The sequence below is a fragment of the Thalassophryne amazonica genome, chromosome 2 (genome assembly GCF_902500255.1).
Source record: "Thalassophryne amazonica chromosome 2, fThaAma1.1, whole genome shotgun sequence".
Classification (NCBI taxonomy): Eukaryota; Metazoa; Chordata; class Actinopteri; order Batrachoidiformes; family Batrachoididae; genus Thalassophryne; species Thalassophryne amazonica.
The window spans coordinates 119,607,569-119,634,408 of record NC_047104.1 but is presented as its reverse complement, the minus strand read 5'-3'; the positions used below and the strand labels follow the sequence as shown (position 1 = coordinate 119,634,408).

The 26,840-nt window shown below is 40.8% G+C and overlaps 1 protein-coding gene across 1 annotated transcript; it reads left to right on the top strand.

Moving 5' to 3' along the window:
- On the top strand, window positions 1-26,234 carry grk1a (G protein-coupled receptor kinase 1 a). Its single transcript, XM_034192718.1, has 7 exons — window positions 1-972; window positions 19,636-19,763; window positions 20,168-20,325; window positions 20,628-20,711; window positions 22,411-22,535; window positions 23,039-23,240; window positions 25,530-26,234. The coding sequence occupies exons 1-7, from the start codon at window positions 271-273 to the stop codon at window positions 25,820-25,822; spliced, it is 1,692 nt and encodes a 563-aa protein (XP_034048609.1). The 5' UTR covers window positions 1-270; the 3' UTR covers window positions 25,823-26,234.
- The last annotated feature ends 606 nt before the right edge of the window (window positions 26,235-26,840 follow it).

Below are 26,840 nucleotides of genomic sequence, written 5' to 3'. Positions count from 1 at the left end.
AGGAGAAGACGGCAGAGGACTGTGACCACTGTGGCTGTCTGTCTGTTACCAGAGCTGACATTGACATGTGCAACATTCTCCTCTTCTGAATTACTGGATAAAGACGGAATCATATCTCCTGGTTATCTGGACTTGATCTTCTTCCTCCCTTTCTCCTCTCTCACAGATCTACATTTTCTCACCCACCTTTGGATTTCTTCAATCGGAACCAACTTTCTTCTTTGCTGCATCACAACCACTTTTCTTCCTTCTCATTTCCATTGTGTCACCATGGATATTGGTGGCCTGACGACAGTGGTGGCCAACTCTGCCTACATCTCAGCCCGTGGGAGCTTTGATGGCACTGCCAACCCGGCAATTAACCGGGACAAAAAGTACCACTCTCGCTTGAAGCTTCCACACATCACAGTATGTGAAGGTCTGCGGGAGACTTTAGACTTGGGTTTCCAGACGGTCTGCGTGGACCAGCCCATTGGCAAACGTCTCTTCCAGGAGTTCCTTGATGCCACTAATGAGTACAAGGGCCCCTGTCGCCTGTGGAAGGACGTTGAGGAATACAACATGGCAGAAGATGAGGGCCGCGTCAAGAAAGCTAGCAAGATCCTCTCCCGGTACATGGAACCTGATGCTAAATACTTCTGCGCTTTCCTGCCAGAAAATGGCATCACAAAGGTAAAGGAGAAGCACCAGGAAGCTAGAGATGACCTTTTTAATGAGACCTTGGATAATGTGATGGACTTCCTCAAGGAAGTGCCCTACACTTTCTTCTTGGAGAGCATGTATCTCAAAAGGTTTCTACAGTGGAAGTGGCTGGAGATGCAGCCCATGGGAGAGGACTGGTTCTTGGATTTCCGTGTTTTAGGAAAAGGCGGGTTTGGAGAAGTGTCTGCATGCCAGATGAGGGCCACAGGAAAACTGTACGCCTGCAAAAAACTCAACAAGAAAAGACTGAAGAAGAGAAAAGGCTATGAGGTAAACCATTACTAGTCCAGACTGTATATCTGAAAAGTCAAGATTTCAGTTTCTGGAAGATCACCTGTTATGTCTGTTCTCCTAAATAATCTATATTTGGGATCCAAATCAGGGTTCAGTTTATACAGTGCTATAAATTTTGAAAGATGTTTATGGAGGTGATGGTGGATCAGCATGCGTTCATGGTTCAAAATCCCCATTAGACCGAAAAAAAAAAAAATCAGTGAGGGTGCTTGGGCCCTTTAATTCCCGCCTTGCTTCCAGTGTGCAGCAAGCTCCTTGCATAGCCTGCATGCTGCCATCCGTGTGAGTAAATGTGAGGCATCACTGCAAAGCGCTTTGTCCATGAAAGCAGTATATAAAAGCAGTCCAGTTACCGTTTATGTATAGGTTGTGTTCTTCTGTGTCACCACCAGTTAGCAGACAAAAGCTTGGCTTACATGATTACAGCCTTCAGCATAAGAACAATGTGATCTTCTTATCAAGTGTCAATCCTGCCATGTTTAAAATGGACCAGCTCTGTTGTGTATTTCCTAATGTCGGCTCAGCAATCAGAACAGAAAATGCTTGTAATATATTGGCTAACCTGTGACTATCTGCCAGTGCATTTGCCATTATCTCCATGTTCATGAAAAAAATTGCAGTCTTAGCAATGGCGTTTATGTCTTCAGGTCCTCAGCCTTTGGGATCGGGAGATGCCTGTGAAGATATTAAGGAATCATGAGGTCACTCGTCAGAGGAGTTTGGCAATGCCAGTGTCTTTACAGGAGAAGGAGGGTCCAAGTCCTTAGGGTCCTGGTGCTTCCTGACTTACAATATGGTTGTGAGACACGAATCAGTGACCTAAAGTGATGCCTAGATGTCTTTGGTTTTCAGTCTTGAAGAGCATCCTTGGAATGACTCTGAGTCAAATGAATGGTTATTTACATGTAGAGTATCACTTGCATTGTGACGGAATGTTACAACAAGAAGAGTGAGGAAAGCTACCAAGACACCCAGACAACCCAGGAGACGTTATAGGCTTATGTGGCTGTGATTGGAGAAATTGTGCACAGTACAAGCTTTGCATTTTGCATCACTACTCTTAGCTTCATAGTGGAGTAGAGCAGAGAAGGATTTTCTTTCACCAAAACAGATCAAATCCAGGTTTGCATCTCAGATGTACCTTCTGGCAATTTGTAGCTTTCAGGTCTTCTTTTTAAGAAAATCCTCCTCTATACCACTTCATCATGAAGATGGATAACTGGTGATACAAAATGCAAAGCTTGCACTGTGCATAATTTATCCAATCACAGCCACAGAAGCCTATAACTTCTTCTGGGTTGTCTGGGTGTCTTGTCTCACTCTTCTCCTTCTTGCACAGTCACTCAGTTTTTGAGAACTGTCTACTCCACACAGATTTACCATAGAGTGCCATATTGCCTGTATTTCTTTGTAATTGATGTAAATAAAGTCCGAAACATATTCAGTGGCAGATTTACCATCAGAGAGCCTCGTCCACAACAACCACAAAAGACTCCAAGCTGTCGGTGATGTTAAAGGAGGCAATACACAGCATTAAGAACTGGGGTATGTAAATTTTTGATTAAGTTCGTTTGGGTAGTTCTCTTGACATTTTGATTTAAAAAGAGGAAACAGTTGTTTGACAATAAATGGCTTCACCCAACCACTAACTGTGAGTGAAAAAAAATGTCATTCATAATCTCTTAAAAATGGCCAAAAAAGCAAAAATTCTGCCAGGGTATGTAAACCTTTGAGCACAATGGTATCAAAATATTGACAACAAAAACACATTAATAATAATCCCAAACAGAGCTGAGTGCAGTTTGGAGTTGAAAACCCACCCAGGTGACCTGTGTTAGACCATGCTACTACAGCAAGCAGATCAAAGGGGTGGCTTCTGAACTTAGTTTTTTTGGAAACATGGATCAAAGAGGCCACATTGGTGAAGAGAGAAGCATAGCAATCAAATCAATTTTATCAAATCAATTTTATTTATATAGCGCCAAATCACAACAAACAGTTGCCCCAAGGCGCTTTATATTGTAAGGCAAGGCCATACAATAATTACGTAAAAACCTCAACGGTCAAAATGACCCCCTGTGAGCAAGCACTTGGCAACAGTGGGAAGGAAAAACTCCCTTTTAACAGGAAGAAACCTCCAGCAGAACCAGGCTCAGGGAGGGGCAGTCTTCTGCTGGGACTGGTTGGGGCTGAGGGAGAAAATCAGGAAAAAGACATGCTGTGGAGGGGAGCAGAGATCGATCACTAATGATTAAATGCAGAGTGGTGCATACAGAGCAAAAAGAGAAAGAAACACTCAGTGCATCATGGGAACCCCCCAGCAGTCTAAGTCTATAGCAGCATAACTAAGGGATGGTTCAGGGTCACCTGATCCAGCCCTAGCTATAAGCTTTAGCAAAAAGGAAAGTTTTAAGCCTAATCTTAAAAGTAGAGAGGGTGTCTGTCTCCCTGATCTGAATTGGGAGCTGGTTCCACAGGAGAGGAGCCTGAAAGCTGAAGGCTCTGCCTCCCATTCTACTCTTACAAACCCTAGGAACTACAAGTAAGCCTGCAGTCTGAGAGCGAAGCGCTCTATTGGGGTGATATGGTACTATGAGGTCCCTAAGATAAGATGGGACCTGATTATTCAAAACCTTATAAGTAATAAGAATAATTTTAAATTCTATTCTAGAATTATTACAATAGTCCAGCCTAGAGGAAATAAATGCATGAATTAGTTTTTCAGCATCACTCTGAGACAAGACCTTTCTAATTTTAGAGATATTGTGCAAATGCAAAAAAAAAAAAAGCAATGAGAGGGAGCAGAAGAAGGAGAGAAAGACCAAGAACTGTGGTCTCCGATGAGATAAAGACCACAATCATTGACCACGTCAATCAATGGAATCATGGACTCTCTGAGAGAGGCCGGGTTAAGGGTGCAGCCAAACAACAGTTGCATCAATACTGAGAATTTTCCACCAAAACAAGTGCATGCATCCCTCAACTTCTGAACTACTTTTTACAGTACAATACACTATATTTATATTTTACAACCCCAATCCCAATGAAGTTGGGACGTTGTGTAAAATGTAAATAAAAACAGAAAACAATGATTTGCAAATCCTCTTTAACCTATATTCAATTAAATACACCACAAAGACAAGATATTTGATGTTCAAACTGATAAACGTTATTGTTTTTGTGCAAATATTTGCTCATTTTGAAATGGATGCCTGCAACATGTTTCAAAAAAGCTGGGACAGTGGTATGTTTACCACTGTGTTACATCACCTTTCCTTCTAACAACACTCAATAAGCATTTGGGAACTGAGGACACTAATTGTTGAAGCTTTGCAGGTGGAATTCTTTCCCATTCTTGCTTGATGTAAGACTTCAGTTGTTCAACAGTCCGGGGTCTCCATTGTCATATTTTGTGCTTCATAATGGCCACACATTTTCAATTGGCGCCAGGTCTGGACTGCAGGCAGGCCAGTCTAGTACCCGCACTCTTTTACTACATAGCCATGCTGTTGTAACACGTGCAGAACGTGGCTTGGCATTGTCTTGCTGAAATAAGCAGGAACGTCCCTGAAAAAGAAGTTTCTTGGATGGCAGCATGTGTTGCTCCAAAACCTGGATGTACCTTTCAGCATTGATGGTGCCATCACAGATGTTTAAGTTGTCCATGCCATGGGCACTAACACACCCCCATACCATCACAGATGCTGGCTTTTGAACTTTGCACTGGTACCAATCTGGATGGTATTTTCCTCTTTTCTCCAGAGGACATGACGTCCATGATTTCTAAAAACAATATGAAATGTGGACTCATCAGACCACAGCACACTTTTCCACTTTGCGTCTGTCCATTTCAAATGAGCTCGGGCCCAGAGAAGGCGGCGGTGTTTATGGATGTTGTTGATTTATGGCTTTTGCTTTCCATGGTAGAGTTTTAACTTGCATTTGTAGATGTAGTGACGAACTGTGTTAACTGACAATGGTTTTCTGAAGTGTTCCTGAGCCCACGCAGTTAGATCTTTTATACAATGATTTTGGTTTTTAATGCAGTGCACCAGGATGCCTGTCTTTTTCTTGCCTCCCTACTCACCCTTCCTGAACCCAACAGAAGAATTTTTGTCCTCATGGAAGTGGAAGGTTTATGACCACTCTCCACATGACCACCTGTCTTTGCTGGATGCCATGAATATAGGGCATGGAGATATTACACCTGAAGTCTGCCAGAGTTGAATCAGACAGACATTCTAAAAAATTCTTCCCAAGGTGCCTTGCCAGAGAAGAGACAAGATGCAATGTTGATGAAAACGTAGCCAAATACGTACTGTAAATAAATACTGTATATCACTGATTCATTTGTTATAATATACAATACAATAATTTACAGTGCACCCAGAAAGTATTCACAGCACTTCACTTTTAGCACATTTTGTTCTGTTACAGCCTTATTCCAAAATGGATGAAATTAATTTTTTTTCCTCAAAATTCTCCACACAATACCCCTTAATGACAATATGAGAAAAATTTGTTTAGATTTTGGCAAATTTATATATACATATATATATATATATATATATATATATATATATATATATATATATATATATATATATATATATATATATATATATATAAAACTAACCAATCACATGTACATAAGTATTCACAGCTTTTGCCATGAAGCTCAAAATTGGGCTTAGGTGCTTCCTGTTTCCACTTATCATCTATGAGATGTTTCTACAGCTAAATTTGAGTCCACCTGGGGTAAATTCAGTTGACTGGACATGATTTGAAAAGGCACACACCTATCTACATATAATGTCCCACAGCTGACAGTGCATGTCAAAGCACAAATGAAGCAGAAAGTCAAGGGAATTGTCTGTAGACCTCTGAGACAGGATTGTCTTGAGGCACAAATCTGGGGAAGCACACAGAAACATTTCTGCTGCTTTGAAGGTCCAAATTAGCACAGTGGCCTCCATCATCCATAAATGGAAGAACTTCGGATCCACCAGGACTCTTTCTAGAGCTGGCCGTCCGTCTAAACTGAGCGATTGGGGGAGAAGGGCCTTTGTCAGGAAAGTGACCAAGAACCCGATGGTCACTCTGTCAGAGCTCCAGCATTCCTGTGGAGAAAGAAGAAACTTCCAGAAGGACAACCATCTCTGCAGCAATCCACCAATCAGGCCTGTATGGTAGAGTGGCCAGACGGAAGCCACTCCTTAGTAAAAGGCTCATGGCAGCTCACCTGGAGTTTGCCAAAAGGCACCTGAAGGACTCTAAGACCATGAAAAATAAAATTCTCTGGTCAGATGAGACAAAGTTTCAACACTGGTGTGAATGCCAGGCATCATGTTTGGATGAAACCAGGCATCATCCCTACAGTGAAGTATGGTGGTGGCAGCATCATCCTGTGTGGATGTTTTTCAGCAGCAGGAACTGGTAGACTAATCAGGATTGAGGTAAAGATGAATGCAGCAATGTACAGAGACATCCTGGATGAAAACCTGCTCCAGAGCGCTCTTGACCTCAGACTGGGGTGACAGTTCATCTTTCAGCAGGACAATGACCTTTAGCACACAGCCAAGACATCAAAGGAGTGGCTTCAGGACAACTCTGTGAAAGTTCTTGAGTGGCCCAGCCAGAGCCCAGACCTGAATCTGATTGAATACCTCTGGAGAGATTTGAAAATGTCTGTGCACCGACGCTGCCAACCTGATGGAGCTTGAAGGTTCTGCAAAGAGGAATGGACAAAACTGGCAAAACTTGTGGCATCATATTAAAGAAGACTTAAGGCTGTAATTGATCAATAGGTGTGAATACTTATGTACATGTGATTTCTTATTTTGTTGTTGTTTAACCCTCTGGGGTTGATGCCGTCGTCTATGACGGCTAAGACCAAGCTTTGCTAAATTATAAATAACTTTTTAAATGATATGAGATAGAAACTTACTTTTTTTGCTGAAAAGTTAACTTCGCGGACTTTCGAGCCAGCCATCGGCCATCTTTATACTCCTCATAGAAGCTGTGTGATGACGTGCGCAATGTGAGTGTCCAATCGGAATTGGTTCACCGTCACATGGTTTTCCAAAATCCAATCATAGGGCAGAGTCACCTCACGTGAAAAGCCAAAGATCGTTTTCAGGAGTGATATGTTACTAGTTGGCCCATTTGAATAGCCCCCTGGGTGCTCCAATGAGCACATACTATTGGGCTCCAAATACGCCCTGCACCATTATGCACAGCAATCACTGAAAGCAGACGGAGAGCCTCTGATGACAATCTCATGTGTTCAAACAAAGAGTGTGTAACTATCAGGATTGCTCCACTAGTTTGCATGTGAATGTTACTGGATAACTCTTGCTTTTACCATGAAGACAAAAAAAAAATGCATAAACCATTTTGTATATTTTGTTCAAAATGTGCATTTGTATTTATTGTTTGAACCATTTTGTTGTACAGTCTTTCACACAAGACCTCAAATTACCTTTATAAAGTGTCAAAACAGTTGTTTATTATAGTTTGCTGTGTGTTTTGAATAATGTGTGTGGAAAATTATTTCCGCTTTACTTTTTCCTTTCTTATTTTTGATTGTAAACCTTTATTACACTTACAAAACACAACAAAAGCAAAAATATTATGAAAGCACAGGTTGTCCTGAAAAAAGAGACATAAAACTTGATTGTGGGATGCAGGGAGAGGTGTTAACAGCAATAATAGAACATTTATGCCAGACGAGTGAACTGTCCAAAAAATGCCCTCGGACCCCAGAGGGTTAAACAAATTTGAAAAAGAAAAAAAAACTTTTTATGTTGTCATTATGGGGTGTTGTGGGTAGAATTTTGAGGGAAAAATAATTTCATACATTTTGGAATAAGGCTGCAACATAACAAATTGTGGAAAAAGTGAAGCGCTGTGAATACTTTACCAGTTGCACTGTAGTACACACAATAAAGTGAAAAGATTGTATTCTCTGATAAAATACTAACTTGTTGGGAAAAAATTCATTCAAACTTTAAAGATCAAATGTATTTGATATAATGCCTTTTGTTGTTAGTAGTTTGCAGTTCAGTGTGCTCAGAGTGACAGTATTTACTTAATAAATGAGAAGTGTTGTGGATGAATGAGCTTATTTTGAGACAAGTATGATGTGTTTTGTGGGTGAATAAGTGAGGAAGATCTTCATCTGTTGCCATTTAGAGAGCCCAACCGACATGAATTTTTTGGGGGGGATCGATATCGATATAATGTTAGGGAGCAAAAAAAATTATGATACATATACAGTTGTGCTCAAACGTTTACATACCAGGGCAGAATTTATTTATTTATTTATTGCCATTTTTCAGAGAATATGAACAACACCAAAACTTTTTTTTCCCACTTGTGGTTAGTAGTTGGGTGAAGCCATTTATTGTCAAACAACTGTAAATGGACTGCATTTATATAGCGCTTTTCCATCTGAATCAGACGCTCAAAGCGCTTTACAATTATGCCTCACATTCACCCCGATGTCAGGGTGCTGCCATACAAGGCGCTCACTACACACCGGAAGCAATAGGGGATTAAAGGCCTTGCCCAAGGGCCCTTAGTGATTTTCCAGTCAGGTGGGGATTTGAACCCATGATCTTCTGGACTCAAGCCCAACACTTTAGCCACTAGACCATCACCTCCCCTACTGTGTTTACTCTTTTTAAATCATAATGACAACAGAAACTACCCAAATGACCCTGTTCTTAATACAGTGTGTTTCCCCTTCAACATCACTGACAGCTTGGAGTCTTTTGTGGTTGTTGTGGACGAGGCTCTCTGATGGTAAAACTGCCACTGAATATGTGGCAGTTATATGTGGCATGAACTGCACGGAGTAGACAGTTCTCAAAAACTGACTGTGCAAGAAGGAGAAGACTGAAGAAAGCTACCAAGACACCCAGACAACCCAAAAGAAGCTATAGGCTTATGTGGCTGTGATTGGAGAAATTATGCACAGTGCAAATTTGGCATCACCGCTCTGAGCTTCACAGTGGAGTAGAGTGGAGAAGGATATTCTTTCACTAAAACTGATCAAATCTAGGCTTGCATCTCAGATGTACCTTTTGGCAATTTGTAGCTAAACTTTCAGGTTTTCGTTTTAAGATAATCCTCCGCTATACCACTTTATCATGACACTGTATAACTACTAATATAAAATGCAAAGCTTGTACTGTGCACAGTTGCATTAAGACGACTGACAACGAGACAGAGAACTTGAAAAGCGTCACGCATGGCCACAGAGATACAGAGTTGTAAAAGCATACATCAGGCTTTAGGATTAAAAGGTATCAGGCATGGCACCAATCGAGGGGACACTAATGCAAAGACTCTCACTAGCAGATTGGGGTAAGAAAAAAGGTTTAATATAATAAATCAAGCAGGGATTTGGTACACAGGTAGTCCAGCAGCGAAGCAAAGGTATAGACAGGCTTGGTCCAGCAAACAGGCAGAGGTAAAAAAAAAAAAAAAAACCGTGATGGCAATCAGAGGCAGAGACAAAAACATGGTCAAGGACAAAACAAGGTCAAATATCAGCAGGTTGTATACAAGGCAAAACAAGGCAAGGTGTGAGAGCTGGAAAGTCAATAACATTCAACAATCTGGCAGTGAGCTGTGAGACTGTGAGGGCTTAAATAACAAGTGGTATAATTAGTGGAACAAGAAGCAGGTGTCAGTGAAGGTTCTGGAAGGAGGTGTGATCTGGTGAAGCAAAGAGGGGAGAAGAGAGTCAAGAGAGTGCAGTGAGACAGAAGCTAAGTGAACCGGGGCAAGATAAATAAGTGACAGAAAAACCAACGGTGCAAAATGTGACATGCTCGACAAATAATGTGAACAAAACAAAGGGGGAAAACTAGGAAATAACACAACTAGGCAAAAAAGCAGGAAACAAGAGATCAATAATTATAATCCAAACAAGAACAGGACTGATACTGATTAAAGTATAAGAGTAAAAATGCAGTAACCAATAATGAGATGGAAAAACAAACCACAAATCACACAGAACATAAATGGCAGAAAACAAAACCAGTGATTAAAGACTAAGGCTGATGTAAACAAAGGATTACACAAAATAAATGATCAACAGAGAATGCAATAAATAACGAAAGGAAGATAACCAGATAAAAATACTGAAGATAAATACTAACCAAAACCAGTGACTAAAGCATAATACAATAAATGTAATAAACAGAATCAAACTAAGACTGAAGTGACTAAGAGACCAAGAGTGAACAAATAAAAGGCAACACAATGAATGAAAACAATATGGCAAAACAGCTACTAAGACAAAACTACCCAGAAGACCACAAATAAAAGAATGATGAACAGAAACAAAACCAATGATAACATGAGAATGACGATGATGACCTGACAAGACATGAGTAAAAACACTGAAGACTCAGAGCACTGAAGGAGAAATTAATCCAGAGTAATGACAGATGGCCCTAAAGGGCCAGATCATGACAAAAGGGACCACTCCACAGCAGACTTAGAAAAAAGAGTGAGTCAACTAAATGTAATCCTGTTAATGCACATAGTGTCTGGCACTTATTTAAGGTAGGCATTTATTTTTTTCAGATGAAGTTTTGACCCGGTCATTAAATGAGGCAGGTCTCTATTCAAGGTCAGTCTTTTAATGAAGGAAATACATAAGCCTAATTGGGGCTGTGGATTCCATGTAGATCATTTGACGCCTCCTGACTGTAACTAATCCATGACATACATACAGTTGTGATCAGAAGTTTACATACACTCATGGACATAATCACTAACTGCTTGTTAGTGATTATGATTGACTACAACTGGTAGTTTCTCTTTGCCAGCATAAAAAGGATGTGTTTGACAGCATTCACTGAACTGACCAATACTGAGAACAATGGGAAAGCCCAAAAAACTTGGTGAAGAATTAAGGAGACTTATAGATTTACACAAGTTGGGAAGGTCTTTTGGAGCATTTCTAAACAACTGCAGATTCCAAGATCATGAGTTCAAACAACTGTACGTGAGTACAAGTTAATCTGATGTGTCACCACATTGCCAAAGTCTGGAAGAAGACCCAAGCTGTCACCCTCAGAGGAGAGGAAATTTGTTAGGATGTTCAGGAACAACCCGGGAACCACCAAGGCTCAGGCTTGCCATGAACTGCAAACTGCTGAAACACCAGCGTCACTGTCCACAGTGAAGCACGTTTTACATTGCCATGGACAGAGAGGGTGCCGACCAAGAATGAAGCCCCTGCTCCAAAATCGACACCTTCATGCTAGACAAGATGTATGTTTGAAGGAGTAAAGGGGAGGCTTTCAAACCTAAGAACACTGTACCAGCTGTCAAGCATAGTGGTGGCAGTATCATGCTCTGGGGCTGTTTTGTTGCCAGTGGTCCTGGTGAAAAGGTGGACGACCTCCAAATTCTTCAAGGACACCTCAATTCAACAGTTGTATGGCTGAAACATGGGTTGATTAAACCAGGCTAACATTAAGCTTCTGGAGTGGCCTTCCCAAAGCCCCAACCTCAACTCTATTGAAAATTTGTAGACTACGCTTAAAAGCCAGGTCCATGCCAGAAAACCAATCAATTTAATTAGCAATTTAATGGAAACTTCACCACAACTGTAGCTACCCTTCTTTTCAATAACTGCCAGGAGCTTGAAAGTTGCTGAGGATTATATTGGAGTCACTAGTTTCTATAGGAGGAGGTGTTTCTTATCTGAGGGCACTTTGAATATCACCCAACAGAGTTGTATTGCATACGTAGCTTGACAGATATTCTGAGTTGTGTAGGGAGCTGAGACTGTGGATTGTGATTGCCCTGAAATCAGTGGCGGCTGGTGAAAAACAGTCTTGGTGGGGCTGCTGTGCCAATAGATTCCCTTGCCTTGTCCAGTACAGGCATTCAAGAGTCAGAAAATTACTACAATTCCACAATAATCATTTCATGTCCTTCTCAAAATCATTAGTTTTACAGATAAAGTTAACCATTTACAGCTATATTAGGCCCCATTTCTACTTTGGAAAGGAACAGTATCAAATACAACACTCAAGTTCTTGAGCAAAGAACATTTCACCATTTGACACCAATTACACCCATAGTACACCAAACTGTACTGAACTGCCATCATCTTCAGACAAACAGATCCTGGGGTTCACAATGACACCGACCTTAACAAAACAGAAAATATCACCAAATTTACACTCTTTAAAAACGTGGAAAAATTCTTCAATTGACAAAAGAACATTATGTACATATTACAATGTTCACACCACCTTCAGAGAGAGAGAGAGAGAGAATGTGTGTGTGAGTGAGTGAGAGAGAGAGAAAAAATGTGTGTGTGTGTGTGTGTGTGTGTGTGTGTGTGTGTGAGTGAGAGAGAGAGAGAGAGAGAGAGAGAGAGAGAGAGAGAGAGAGAGAGAGAGAGAGAGAGAGAGAGAGAGAGAGAGAGAGAGAGAGAGAGAGAGTGTGTGTGTGACAGTGAGAGTGTGTGTGAGAGAGAGAGAATTAAGGTAATATTTTGCATGAACATTACTGAGTGGAATGGAGGCAAACTAAAGAAGCTTGAAAAACTTAAATTAAATAACTTGACTAACTAATAACACCAAAACCTTTAAATTAAATTGGTTAAAATTAATTAACAGTGTAGAGGACAAAGCAAATGAAGTATACAAAACCACTTAATTAAATGCGTTGCTAAACTTGGGTTTTTCTGACTATAAGTGTCTTGTGTGTACTCAGTGGCTGAGTTAGAATTTCTTTAAAAAACATGCAAATTGCTATTTTAGGGTTTTGTTTTGTTTTTAAACTGAGCAAATAATTTGTTTTAGAGTGTGGAATACTCCAAAGAATATTTCACTTCTGTGGACTGATCCTCATAACGTGTAAAGTGAAATCAAAATACCAGCATGGCTGCAGCTTTGAACACTGTTACAAACAGCCCCGGCCTCCCCTATTACTATTATTAGGAGGGCAGCGCCTGAGCGCCCCCTATGGGCCAGCCGCCACTGCCTGAAATAGACAAGGAGATGTTTGTTGGAGAAATCTGGAATAAGGTGACCCACTACCTGTGGTCTAGTGACTCTTGGCCTGCTTACAGAATTCCTCTAAACCTACACCTTGTCCTATTGCATTCATGATGTACTGTCTCATTGGGGTTGCTGCTTTGAGGAGTTGTATAAGGTTGATCCACCTATTGAGATGACAGACATTTCCAGTATCAGGGCTCTTGTGTATGATTCTGTATTCGACTATGAACCATCAAACTGTGAGATCACAAAGAAAGTGAAACAGAAAATTTCCAACTGAATTCCTCCAGGTGGGTAGATGCGCTCTTCTTTTGGCATTACAACCAATTTTTGTTTCAATCTGGGAGACCGATACCACTGCATTGTTGTCCCACTGTGGAAAGGAAAGGGTGATCACCTGGCTTGCACAACTGGGCACCGCAGTCTTGTTTGAGGGCAGGCGCTAAAGGGGTAAAATGTGACATATATGATGTAATTACTCTACTTCCGAGGGAAAAAAGATAGCATTTTCTCTGACATTTTGGACAAATTACAAACGAAGTGAAAATGCAAAAAAGTGACGATGCGGTGGGAAAGTGGACATGTATTGCAGTTTGTTTATGGCCCAGAGCTCAAAGGTGTCGAGGCAGTTTTGCAGGCAAGAAAATGCAGTTACTGTGGTTAGCTGTGTAGGCTAACACTTACCGACACAATGTCTCCCATTCGCTTCGTCTTCCCTTCTCCACTGGGGACCCCCCCCCCCCAAAAAAAAAAAAAAAAACAGTTTTTGTGACTGCTTTGGTGATTGCAGCTTAAAACAAAACAGGGTCATTCCATCTCAAGTCACCCAGAGGCTCTCAGGTCACCCCTCAGTTCTGTTCTGTCAGTTTGATATGTTATTCCTATTACAAAGTTATGGTGAAATGCCAAATATTAGGTCTGTATCTTGCAAACATTTAAAGTTACAGCCTTTGAAAATTTCTGTGAATTTTTCATTTCGTGAAAACTGTGTTTTCTCCCACCTTTGCACGTTAATAATCTGCTCCCTATATGCTTCATAGCTTTGAGACTGTTCATGCCAGGCTAACGTTTGGTGTAGAGTTTGGAAATGTTGGGAGTTTTGGTGTATCTAATGTGATCTGCCTTCCACAAAGGCTTCAAAATGGTAGAAAGCCCCACATTTTGCAAGTCATTGGTATCTTTGATTAGTTCAAAATCAAAGAAATAGAACTTTTTGTATGATGGTTTGTGGTATAATGGAACATATTTCCACATTTAAATGATACACCAGGTCAAGTGTCAAAATATGCCAGTTTACATCACCCCAGCTGCAGCTGCCAATGTGGACACTTCACTATCATATTCATATTTTTACAATATATTCTTACATATTTCAAGATGATATGCTGTAAATATGGTGTTGTTATTGAGCTTCCTTCTTGTGATTATAAATAGACACATTAGCATGACACATTGGCTATTTTGGGTGGATCTGGATATCTTGGGATTAGGTCACTTCATAAATATTGAGCAACACCTTGGTTGCATCACTAGAAATAGGGAAAACCATAATAACCATATTACCATTATATTTAAAAATAGACAACAATGGCAAAATATCTATTTTAAGAGAATTGGGTCATGGTGGGATTAGGTTGCTGAGCACTGGGCAATACTTCATACTTCTTGTAACCACACATTTCCCCACAGACACGTACTGCTCTTAGCAAAAAGCAATGCAAGGAATACCAAACTCACCTTTATTTCTAGTATAAAACAATAAATATATCACTCAAAATCAATTCACAAGGTAAATAAGAGATGTTTTACCAACCCTTTTAACAAGAAAGATATTCAAACTATGTATCAATATAATCATTGTAAATGTGAGCTTATATGTTTTAAAGTTGTTCATGACAACTGTAATTTTAAAATCTGAACAGTAAAAATCAGTTTGAGATTACATCATTTTTGCAATTTATTAAGTAAAACAACGAAATGGTGTATAAGTAAGATAGTCTGTAAGGTTTTTCAAATTGCATATTGGTTGTTATGATTCTGACAAAAAATATTGTTGAGACGACATTCTGTTTTGAAATTAAAAGCATTTTTTCAACAACTATAAATTTTGTTAAAACAACCTGGTATATTATTTAAATGTGTATATATGTTCCATTATATCACAAACCATCATGCAAAACGTTATATAGCCATAGCTGGTATATTTCTTTGATTTTGAACTAATCAAAGATATGAACGACGTACAATTTCTGTTTTTCTACCATTTTGAGGCTTTTGTGGAAGGCAGATCACACTAGATACACCAAAACTGCCACAATTTCCCAACTCTACACCAAATGTTAGCCTGGCATGAGCGGTGTCAAAGCTGTGAGGCATATAGGGAGCTCATTACTAACGTGCAAAGTTGGTACAAAACACAGTTTTCTGTTGGGAAAGTGAAGGACACGGACCCATGACAGGGGGTGTAAATGAACGGCCATAGGAAGTCCTAATAAATAACAATTTATTCTGCAAATGTGCACAATCCAATATGCTTTTCGTCTGTCAATCAGTCTACACAAAAAGTGACGCGTGGGCAGGCCCGAGGGTAGGAGATGCCTATCCAGAGAAGAGCCGGGGTCCAAGAGGTTCCACCGCCAAGTCCTGAGTCCCCAGGTGGCCACTGCTCCCAGCTGTCAGATCCGGTACTGCTGGCAGGAACAGACACAGGTTATAGGTGGGTGTATGTACACCCAGCAAACAGTCAGCAAAAAATACAGTTCCTTCCTGAGGGAAAAACCTCCACCTCCAAAACAGGAACTCTGAGTACGTGCAATGCCTTATGTAACACTTAAATCAAGTCAGGAGTGAGGAGTGGGTACGCCAATTCCTTCCAACTTCCACAAACTTGCCTACAAGCTGCAAGTGTACAAAAAGGTTACTACTGCAAAAAGCTCTGCTGCAAAAACGTGTGCGTACGGCACAAAACGGCTGAGTATGTTTACCTGTCGGGTAAGCTGATAACTCGGCAGGGTTCTGATGATTCTCCCAGGCTGTTATTGTGGTTATGGTGATGATGATGATGACTGACAGCTGTCAGTGTCAGCGCACCTGGAGCTCCTGCAAGGCGACTGCGCCCTCCGCTGCCTGAAGCCCGACATCAGGCAGGGCGCCCTCTGGTGTTGGGCAAGCAGTACCTCCTCTTCGGGCGGCCTACACAACAGTTTTCATTGACATGAAAAATTAACAAAAATTTCCAAAGGCTGTAACTTCAAAGGTTTTCAAGATACAGACCTACTATTTGGCATCTCACCCTAACTTTGTGATTAACATATAACACTGACAGAATAAAGCTGAGGGGTGACCTCATTTTTCATTTACTTTGTTGTGAGTTGGTGCTATATACAGTGAGGAAAATAAGTATTTGAATACCCTGTGATTTTGCAAGTTCTCCCACTTAGAAATCATATTTGGGGTCTGAATTTTTCATCTTAGGTGCATGTTCACTGTGAGAGACATAATCTAAAAAAAAAAAATTCAGAAATCACAATGTATGATTTTTTTAATAATTTATTTATATGTTAGTGCGGCAAATAAGTATTTGAACACCTACCAACCAGCAAGATATCTGGCTCTCACAGACCTGCACAAGGCTGGGATGGACTACAGACAACAGGCAAGCAGCTTGGTAGACAACAACAACTGTTATGATTATTTATTAGAAAGTGGAAGAAACACAAGATGACTGTCAATCTCTCTCGGTCTGGGATTCCATGCAAGATCTCACTTTGTGGGGTAAGGATGATTCTGAGAAAGCTCAGAACTACACAGGAGGACCTGGTCAATGACCTGAAGAGAACTGGGACCACAGTCACAAAGATTACATTAGTAACACATGATGCTGTCATGGTTTAAAATCCTGCAGGGCAGCAAGGTCCCCCTGCTCAAGCCAGCACATGTCCAGGCCCGTTTGAAGTTCACCAGTGACCATCTGGATGATCCAGAAGAGGCATGGGAGAAGGTCATGTGGTCAGATGAGACCAGAATAGAGGTTTTTGGAATCAACTCCACTTACCATGTTTAGAGGATGAGAACAAGCCCAAGAAAACCATCCCAACCGTAAAGCATGGGGGTGGAAACATCATACTCTGGGGGTGCTCTTCTGCAAAGGGGACAGGACGACTGCACCGTATTGAAGGGAGGATGGATGGGGTCATGTATTGCAAGATTTTGGCAAACAACCTCCTTCCCTAAGTAAGAGCATTGAAGATGGGTCATGGCTGGGTCTTCCAGCATGACAATGACCTCAAACACACAGCCAGGGCAACTAAGGAGGGGCTCCGTAAGAAGTATTTCAAGGTCCTGGAGTGGTCTGGCCAGTCTCCAGACCTGAACTCAATAGAAAATCTTTTGAGGGAGCTGAAACTCCAAACCTGAAAGATCTAGAGAAGATCTGTATGGAGGAGTGGACCAAAATCCCTGCTGCAGTGTGCAAATCTGGTGAAAAACTACAGGAAATGTTTGATCTCTGTAATTGCAAACAAAGGCGACTGTACTGTTAACATTGATTTTCACAGGTGTTCAAATACGTATTTGCAGCAGTAACATACAAATAAATTATTAAAAAAATCACACATTGTGATTTCCGGATTTCTTTTTTAGATTATGTCTTTCACAGTGGACATGCACCTAAGATGAAAAGTTCAGACCCCTCCATGATTTCTAAGTGGGAGAACTTGCAAAATCGCAGGGTGTTCAAATACTTATTTTCCTCACTGTAAATGATAATAAAATGAAATTGAAAATGATGCTGTGATCTTTGAGGACTCAGTGAATGCCTTCATTGCAGCTGAGTGAAGAATCAGAGCGTCTGGGTTTGTGATTGTCCTGGAGCAAGACCAAAAGCCACTTGACAATATTAAGAATAGTTAACAAAGGCATTTTATTCCATAACAAAACTTTTTCACCACCCTTGATACATCACCATCATTTTAGTGGACATAATTGATCATCATTCATTGGCTGGCTGACATTTTTTTATGTGGTTCTATTTCTTTCATGTATGCCTATGGCTCAGTAATTTTAGTTTTAAATGTTCCCTTGATGTTATCAGATTATTGTGAAGAATCATATAATAATATGAGGAGCTTCAATTCATTTCATTTATATAGTGCCAAATCGCAACAAAGCTGCCTCAAGGAGCTTCACACAAATAAGGTCTAAACATACCAACCCCTAGAGCACACACACAGGCGACAGTGGTAAGGAAAAACTCCCTCTGATGATTTGAGGAAGCCACCTCAAGCAGACCAGACTCAAAGGGGTGACCCTCTGTTTGGGCCATGCTACTGACACAATTGACAATACACATATATACAGGAAACTTTGGGAGTCCATGCAGGTGGACAGGACGGGAGACTTGTAGAAGAAGATGCCCATTCCCATCTCTGGATAGAACCGCACCTCAAACAGAGAGAAAAAAAACATAATCAGCCAGCAGAAAGACAACAAATAAGGTATCATTTTCCAGCATTAAACAACAATCAATCAATCAATCAATCAATTTTTTTATATAGCGCCAAATCACAACAAACAGTTGCCCCAAGGCGCTTTATATTGTAAGGCAAGGCCATACAATAATTATGTAAAACCCCAACGGTCAAAACGACCCCCTGTGAGCAAGCACTTGGCTACAGTGGGAAGGAAAAACTCCCTTTTAACAGGAAGAAACCTCCAGCAGAACCAGGCTCAGGGAGGGGCAGTCTTCTGCTGGGACTGGTTGGGGCTGAGGGAGAGAACCAGGAAAAAGACATGCTGTGGAGGGGAGTGCAGTATCAAAAGCAGCACTGAGGTCTAACAGAACAAGCACAGAGATGAGTCCACTGTCCGAGGCCATAAGAACAAGAAAAACATAACATAACAAGAAAACATAACAAAAACATAACAAGAAAAACAGAAGAAATATTAAGGTGATCGCAGGCCACTAGCCCTAAGCTTCACTAAAAGACCCAGACTTTAGACAGAGGTGAGGCCATGGCTCGCTCCGTTTCCTAATAAAATTAATTTAAAACAGTAAATAGCATAGTAACATACTATGCCAGTATGCTAGCCATACAAAAGGGAAAATAAGTGCGTCTTCAGTCTGGACTTGAAAGTCGCAACAGAATCTGACTGTTTTATTGATGCAGGGAGATCATTCCACAGAGCAGTTGCACAATAAGTGAAAGCTCTGTGACCTGCAGACTTTTTATTTACCCTAGGGACACAAAGTAGTTCTGCACCCTGAGAACGCAGAGCCCCGGGCCGGTACTTAAGGTTTAATTAGGTCAGCTAAGTAGTGAGGTGCCAGTCTGTGAATAATTTTATAGGTTAATAGCAGAACCTTAAAATCTAATCTCACAGAGACTGGAAGCCAGTGAAGAGATGCCAAAATGGGTGTAATGTGGTCAAACTTTCTGCTTCTTGTCAAAAGAACTTCAGATTATGATGCACATAAACACACATGCTTGTGTTTTATTTGTGTTCTGTACAACTTGCTTATAACAGCTTTTATATGCAATCTGTGTCATGTGGAACTGTGAGGCTATCTGACATCATGTGTCCATTCCCTCTTGTCCTTTAGGGAGCGATGGTGGAGAAGAGAATCCTGTCACGTGTCCACAGCAGGTTTATTGTCTCCCTGGCCTATGCCTTCCAGTCAAAAACAGAGCTCTGTCTGGTCATGACCATCATGAATGGAGGCGATCTGAGGTTTGTGTCACTCTGACACCTTGATCTCATCATGTCCTGCAAACAAACATATGCATGTGCATAAATAAAGTGATGTAAAGTTCTCTGCATTGTTTGACGCTTGGCATGTGATCGCACAGTGTAGAAGAATTTGACATCCAGCGTTCACCCATAGTCCCATTTTCAGATCCTTAACATCCACCACGGTTGCCTGTGTGCTTGCTCTAGGGGTTGGTGATGTTAGACTTTACTTGTGTGAAGCACCTTGAGGCAACTTTGTTGTGATTTGCTGCTATATAAATGAAAATAAATTAAAAAATTAAAAGATAATAGATAATAAAAATATAATTTGACCAAAGATGAGAATGATTTAAATGTCAGATATGAGGGTTAGTCCAATGCTCTCCTTCATATGATGCTTTCAGGTATCACATCTATAATGTGGATGAGAACAATCCAGGGTTTGAAGAACCACGAGCCTGTTACTACGCCGCTCAGATCATCCAGGGCTTGGAACACCTCCACCAGAAGAGGATTATCTACAGAGACCTCAAACCAGAGAACGTGCTTCTGGATAATCATGGTCAGACTTGAAGACTTTTAGAACTTCAGCTTTTGATACTAATGACGTTTAGCCAGTTCACAGGCACTTATCTGCTAACTGAGTCCTGACTCGTTCCATTCTTACCTCCTTGAGGTTAAATGATACACTGTGCATGTGCCGGCGTGCACAAACATATTCATACGCATTTCCTGCCTGTCGTGTCATACTTCTAATACAAGGGCATCTGTGAGATATGGAGTCACAGTGGCTTTGTGCAGGTCAGCACTTGCAGCGGTGACGTGCACGGCTCCTGAGGTTTCTCCCGGTGTTTGTTTTCACAGGTAATGTGCGTATCTCTGACCTTGGTCTGGCTGTGGAACTGGCTGATGATCAGTTCAAAATCAAGGGCTATGCTGGGACTCCAGGTAAATAAATACACAACCCAAATCAGAAAAAGTTGGGATAATATGGAAATTGCCCCCCCCCCCCCAAAAAAAAAAAACACAGCACAGTAATCCTTACATTTACTTTGACTTCTGTCTCATTGCAGACAGTACAAATCAAAGATATTTTGTGTTTTGTGTAGTCAACTTAATTTCACATGTTAACATACATCCATTCTTGCATTTAAGGCCTGTAACACATTCTAAACAAGAGCAATCGGAGATTTTTGATATCCGCTAATCTGGATCTGGATCACCTCCAAAATTCAGTGGAGTTTCCCATGCCCTAATATCTATCTGTGCTGCAAATTTGGTGAGAATCCGTGCAGTAAGTTTTTTTTGTTTGTTTGTTTGTTTTTACGGAATCCTTCAATCCTATACATATAACATGAAATCTTGATCCAGAATCCAGATCTGGCTTCCAAAATTCAGTGGAGTCTTCCATGCCTGAATATCTATCTGTGGTGCAAATTTTGTCAAAATTCGTGCAGTATTTTTGATGTAATCCTGCTAACAGACAGACAAATAAATAAACACAGATGATTTTATTACATCCTTGGCAGATGTAAAAAAGCTGGGATGGGGCAGTTTATTCTAAGGATTAAATCATCAATTTTACAGCCATTTCTCTTGAGATAAGTCAGGGGATGGAGACATGAATGTTTCCAACTCACTGAACGTATGTCTTGAGCTTCATTTAGATCAGTCATGAAGAAACACAGTGTGGTGCCACATGGTGAATCTGTGTCTAATATGTCGTAGCTAGTTCTAATATATACATGTGCCTTCTGGCAAACTGCAGGTGAAATTTTGTATGTTGTTTTTAAGAAACTCTTCCTGTATACAGCTCCATCAGTAAGCTGTGTAACAGTGCCACACTGTTAGTGTGTATTAATGACTGATGTTTATCAAGTCTAAGGCATATTCAGTGACTTGGTTCATATATCAAGAAAACTGTCTGTAAAAGTGATGATTTAGTCCTTAAATATTGAGATTAAATTGTCCCTATCCCAACCTTTTTTTGGGTGGGGGGAAGCATGTGAAGTTGACCACACATAACATGCAGTGCTGGATCATACAGACTTTCAGAGGTGGGAGTAAGTCACTCTCAAGTCATCAATCCGCAAGTCCCAAGTCAAGTCTCAAGTCAGTTTGCAAACAGTTGGTGGTCATTATGACTTGAGACTTGACTTGGTACTTGCTGATTCATAACTTGATGGTGACATAAACCATGATAATGGAGTGTTACTTGGCTTTGTCTAAATTTTCTACCCGGGGCCTTTTTTTAAACACAAGTCATGAAATCTGCATTGACTCTCAATGAGTTTGATATCAAAGGACAATCAAAAGTCAATTATTTTTGAGGAATCTTGTTGGAAAGGCACTTATCACCGTTGTATTGATAAATAATGTACTAACCAACACATCCCGCTCTGTTTGTCCGTCCATTCAAACTCTGCTTCCTGGAGAACTCTATAATGTGGAAGAACAACTATGAATCTGTTTCATGCTTTGAAGAATTTTGTGCAATTAACTCATCCTTTTTGAATATGCAGTCATGTCATTCACCAGATAAATTCTGGTCATTTTTACAGCTTCTTCTGATTGATATTCAGGATAATTGAGATGGTCGTTCAGCTCAGTGACTGAAAGGTCATGACCTCTGCCCTCTCTCCTGCAGGCTTCATGGCACCTGAACTCCTTAAAGGGGAGGAATATGACTACTCTGTGGATTATTTCACTCTGGGGGTCACTCTGTATGAGTTCATAGCTGCTAAGGGACCTTTTCGTACCAGAGGAGAGAAGGTAAATTTATTCATGCTTTAGAAATTAGTGGTGGTATTTGTACAACGTTTGCTGAAAATGTTAAGACAAAGTCAGACTCAAATAGTTGAATTGGATCTCTGATCTGCATTAAAGGGCAGGTTTTTATGTAGGGTTTTTTTTAACTTTGCAAGATGGCGCATCGTCAGGCTCAGTAGTGGAAGGCACTCCAAGTGCTGTTTTAGTTTTTTATGAACAATACTCTTCTAGTTTGACCTGTTTTGTCATTTGGTCTTTTCGACTCAGTAACAGAATTCTCAAATCTGCCACGTGCAGTTTAAACCTGCTTTTTAAATGGCATCTTTCATTTGAGTGCACACAAACAAGTTTGACAGCTCAGTGTTGCCCACTAGTGGCTTGATGCTGGTATTGATGCATTGAGTGTTGGTGCATATGGATGTGATTAGCCAGGATCATGGCGTAAAACGGCTTCTTTCTGTCACTGTCACTAATGTGACGAGGTGAAACCTCTGCTCTGTTTCTAGGTGGAAAATAAGGTTGTGAAGAAACGGATTCTGAACGATCCAGTGACCTACCCGGAAAAGTTCAGCGAGGACGCCCGGACCATCTGTGAGGCTCTGCTGGCCAAAGAGGTGGACAAAAGGATGGGCTTGAAGAATGGCTCGTGTGATGAGATCAGGGTCCATCCCTTCTTCAGAGAGATCAACTGGAGGAAACTAAACGCAGGTCTGTATGTTTGTTTTAGACACGAGAGGTCTGTCTAAACTGTCTATAGCACACAGTCTGAAACGCATCACTCAACTACCACAAGCTGGTTTGTGCCCAAACCATTTTTTATCCGAGGCCATCAAATATGGTCATCAGGTATTGTGAAGGCTTTTCGTCCGTCCATCTGTCCATCTGTCTGTTTGTCTGTGCTCATCATAAGTCCAGTCCTATTACGGCCAGACTCTTGAAATTCACAGGGAACATTCTTGGGACACAGACCTTGGACAAGTTCAAGGATGGCTAACCTTGATGTATTTTAAGAAGTCAAAAAGTCACATTCCGTTTCAGTCTGATCCGTTTCATGTTTGAGTGACACGGACGGGTCACAGCCAATCAGAGTACAGCTGTACCGTGATGTCAGTCGCTGGTCTCTTCAAAACCACTTTGTTTTGTATGTTTATATACGTTTCTCATATGTTATGTAAAAGCTAGCGAGAAGTAAACACTTCTAAAACTAAAAATGCTGTTTTTGGAACCTAATAACACCTCTGAACGTATTTACGAGACATTATGGGGAGGTTAGCAAGGTGACATCACTTCCTGGTGTAGCTACTTGCTAACAGCTTTGTTTCTGGTATATTATGTAAAAACTAGCGAGAAGTAAACACTTCTAAAACTAAAAATGCTGTTTTTGGAACCTAATAACACCTCTGAACGTATTTACGAGACATTATGGGGAGGTTAGCAAGGTGACATCACTTCCTGGTGTAGCTACTTGCTAACAGCTTTGTTTCTGGTATATTATGTAAAAACTAGCGAGAAATGAACACTTCAAAAACTAAAAATGCTGTTTTTGGAACCTAATATCACCTCTGAACTTATTTACGAGACATTATGTGGAGGTTAGCAAGGTAACATCACTTCCTGGTGTAGCTACTTGCTAACAGCTTTGTTTCTGGTATATTATGTAAAAGCTAGCAAGAACTGAACACTTCAAAAACTAAAAATGCTGTTTTTGTAACCTGATAACACCTCTAGAATCATTTACAAGACATTTTGCGTACATTAGCTTGCACGCTAATTTTCACTAACTCAAAGTTACCGTCCTATGGAGTTAAATTTGTCTCATTAATAACTGCAAATGCACAGAGGGTGATCTACAAATATTCCTTGACTTGCACAACATGAACAAATGATGATTTAATTTAAACATGTACAAATTGTAGGCTCTTAACAGGATGTTAATTAATTAAACAACTGCAAATTATAAAGAACGCACTTCTCATATGTCCAAGGGTATTTTAGCATTGTGTTATATTTGTTATTTCCATGGCACATAATTAGAGCATAAAATAAAGCACGGTGTGCAACTATGTATTTAGTCTGTTAATTAATCATATATGAGGTGTGTTTTGAGAGTAACGTGAATTTTAATTCCCTTAGAGATAGGGTGAGAAGCTCGGTCATCCGTGAGGAGCTCAGAGTAGAGCCGCTGCTCCTTCACATTGAATGGAGCCAGCTGAGGTGGTTCAGGCATCTGGTAAGGATGCCTCCTGGGTGCCTCCCTATGGAGGTGTTCCAGGCACGTCCATCTGGGAGGAGACCCCAGGGAAGACCCAGGACTAGGTGGAGAGATTATATCGCTACACTGGCCTGGGAACACCTTGGGATCCCCCAGTCAGAGGTGGTCAATGTGGCCCGGGAAAGGGAAGTCTGGGGTCCCCTGCTGGAGCTGTTGCCCCACGACCAGATCCCGGATAAGTGGTTGAAGATGAGTGAGTGATGAGTGTGAATTTTATTTTTTTTTAGGAATAGGAAAAACAAAATTATTATATTTTGATTGGTCTGGTGCATCAGTGTTAACTAGATTTTAGAGTTCATCATCATTATCTGTCCTTTTAACCTGGTCAATTACAAGATAACAGTTTGAGTTATTGTGTTAGCAACCTGGAGGGGGTGGACTCATTTATCTATTGATCTATCTTGCAACAAATGAATCTAATATGATTTTTTAAAATCAAATATTAACATTTAAAAAATCAAATTCCCATAGTTGATTAAGTCACATTTTCTGTCTTTTTATCTGTTGTGGTCATGCCATTTCAAGCAGACATACATCGTAACATTCACCATAATAGGTTCTCAGTGCCCACTGTGATGAAACCTGGAAATTACATCAGAGTTGCAGCTGTTCCATTAATAGGTTCATTGTAATATATCACATGCCTTACTGGACATCAGGTTGGTAACACTGTAATGATAAGATGCTGCTTGATGTCTGGTTCCTGCTCTGTTGCGTCTCTTCAGGGATCCTACCGCCTCCTTTTGTGCCAGACTCCAAAACTGTTTACGCCAAGGACCTGGATGACGTTGGAGCTTTCTCCACAGTTAAAGGCATACAGCTGGAAGACAGCGACAGGGAGCTCTTTGATGAGTTTGCCTCGGGGAACATTCCAATCCCGTGGCAGGAAGAGATGATTGAGATGGGGATCTACAGCGAGCTGACAGTCTGGGGCCCTGAAGGCACCTTACCCAATGACTTGCGGCGTGAATCCATCCTGGAGCAGCCGGCCAAGTCTTCCACTTGCACTGTGTCATAAGAGACGGCTGGTGGAACTTCAGGACTTTAAATGAACTGTTTGTCCTTCAAACCAAACTTTATTTCTTAAGCACATTTTGTAAGAGATTTAGTACGTTAAAGGTGGAGCTGGACTGATAGTGGAACAGGATCAAAAGTGCTCAGAGAGCACAGCAAAACCACGCCCACATTTCAAAGAATCAGACACGTCGAAAAAATGTTAATGAGCTTTTAAACAGTCCAGGTCATGAACAATAAAATATCTGAACTCATATCCATAACATCTACCTTTTACCACTATATTATTATGGGGCCTGAAATTTGACATTACCCTCCCACCTTGATGGTTGACTGATCCCAACCAAAATAAATCACTTCTTCTTATTTACAGTCACAAAGTACTTGACCAGCTTAAACAAAATTGAATGAGGCGTTAAGATATTTTGCTTGATCACATTCATATAAACATATTACATAGTGACCATGTCGATCACAAAAGCAAACGCCTCTGGTGACATTGTGAACAACAGCAATCATCAATTTCTGACATCCACCGTCACTAACCGAATGGTCCCCCCCTAAAAGTTGGTCCTCCTGCCTTCACTGTGCATGCGTCATTTCTGAGCGTCAGCAGCAATTCACGGGATTATCACCTTGTTTCTGCTTAAAACCGCACTCCAGTCATCATCTATCTCAGTGACAGATATCTGAAGGTTTTATACAACAGTCATTTCCACATAAATTCAGCATTATGTCATAATAAAAGCTGGGGGAGAAGGTTGATCAGAGCGCCACAGCTGTTGTGAAAGTGTAGGAACACGGACCCACAACAGGGGGCGCAAATGAACGGACAATGGAGGAATCAAATAACACTGTTTTTACTGTTGTGAAAAAGGCACAACAAATACAACCGATTACAATATGGAGATTGAGTCTAATTACAATGGTGTCGTGTGGGCAGGCTCGACGATAGGAGACGTCTGTCCAAGTCGAACCGGAACCAACCCGATTTCCTCTGCCATCGAACCCCGGGAATACTG

Bases quoted from the DNA above. Each gene is read 5' to 3' on its own strand.
- grk1a (XM_034192718.1), top strand. From the start codon at position 271: ATGGATATTGGTGGCCTGACGACAGTGGTGGCCAACTCTGCCTACATC. The intron at 19,764-20,167 runs GTTTGTGTCACT...TGATGCTTTCAG, and splicing joins ATGAATGGAGGCGATCTGAG to GTATCACATCTATAATGTGG. The intron at 20,326-20,627 runs GTCAGACTTGAA...TTGTTTTCACAG, and splicing joins CGTGCTTCTGGATAATCATG to GTAATGTGCGTATCTCTGAC.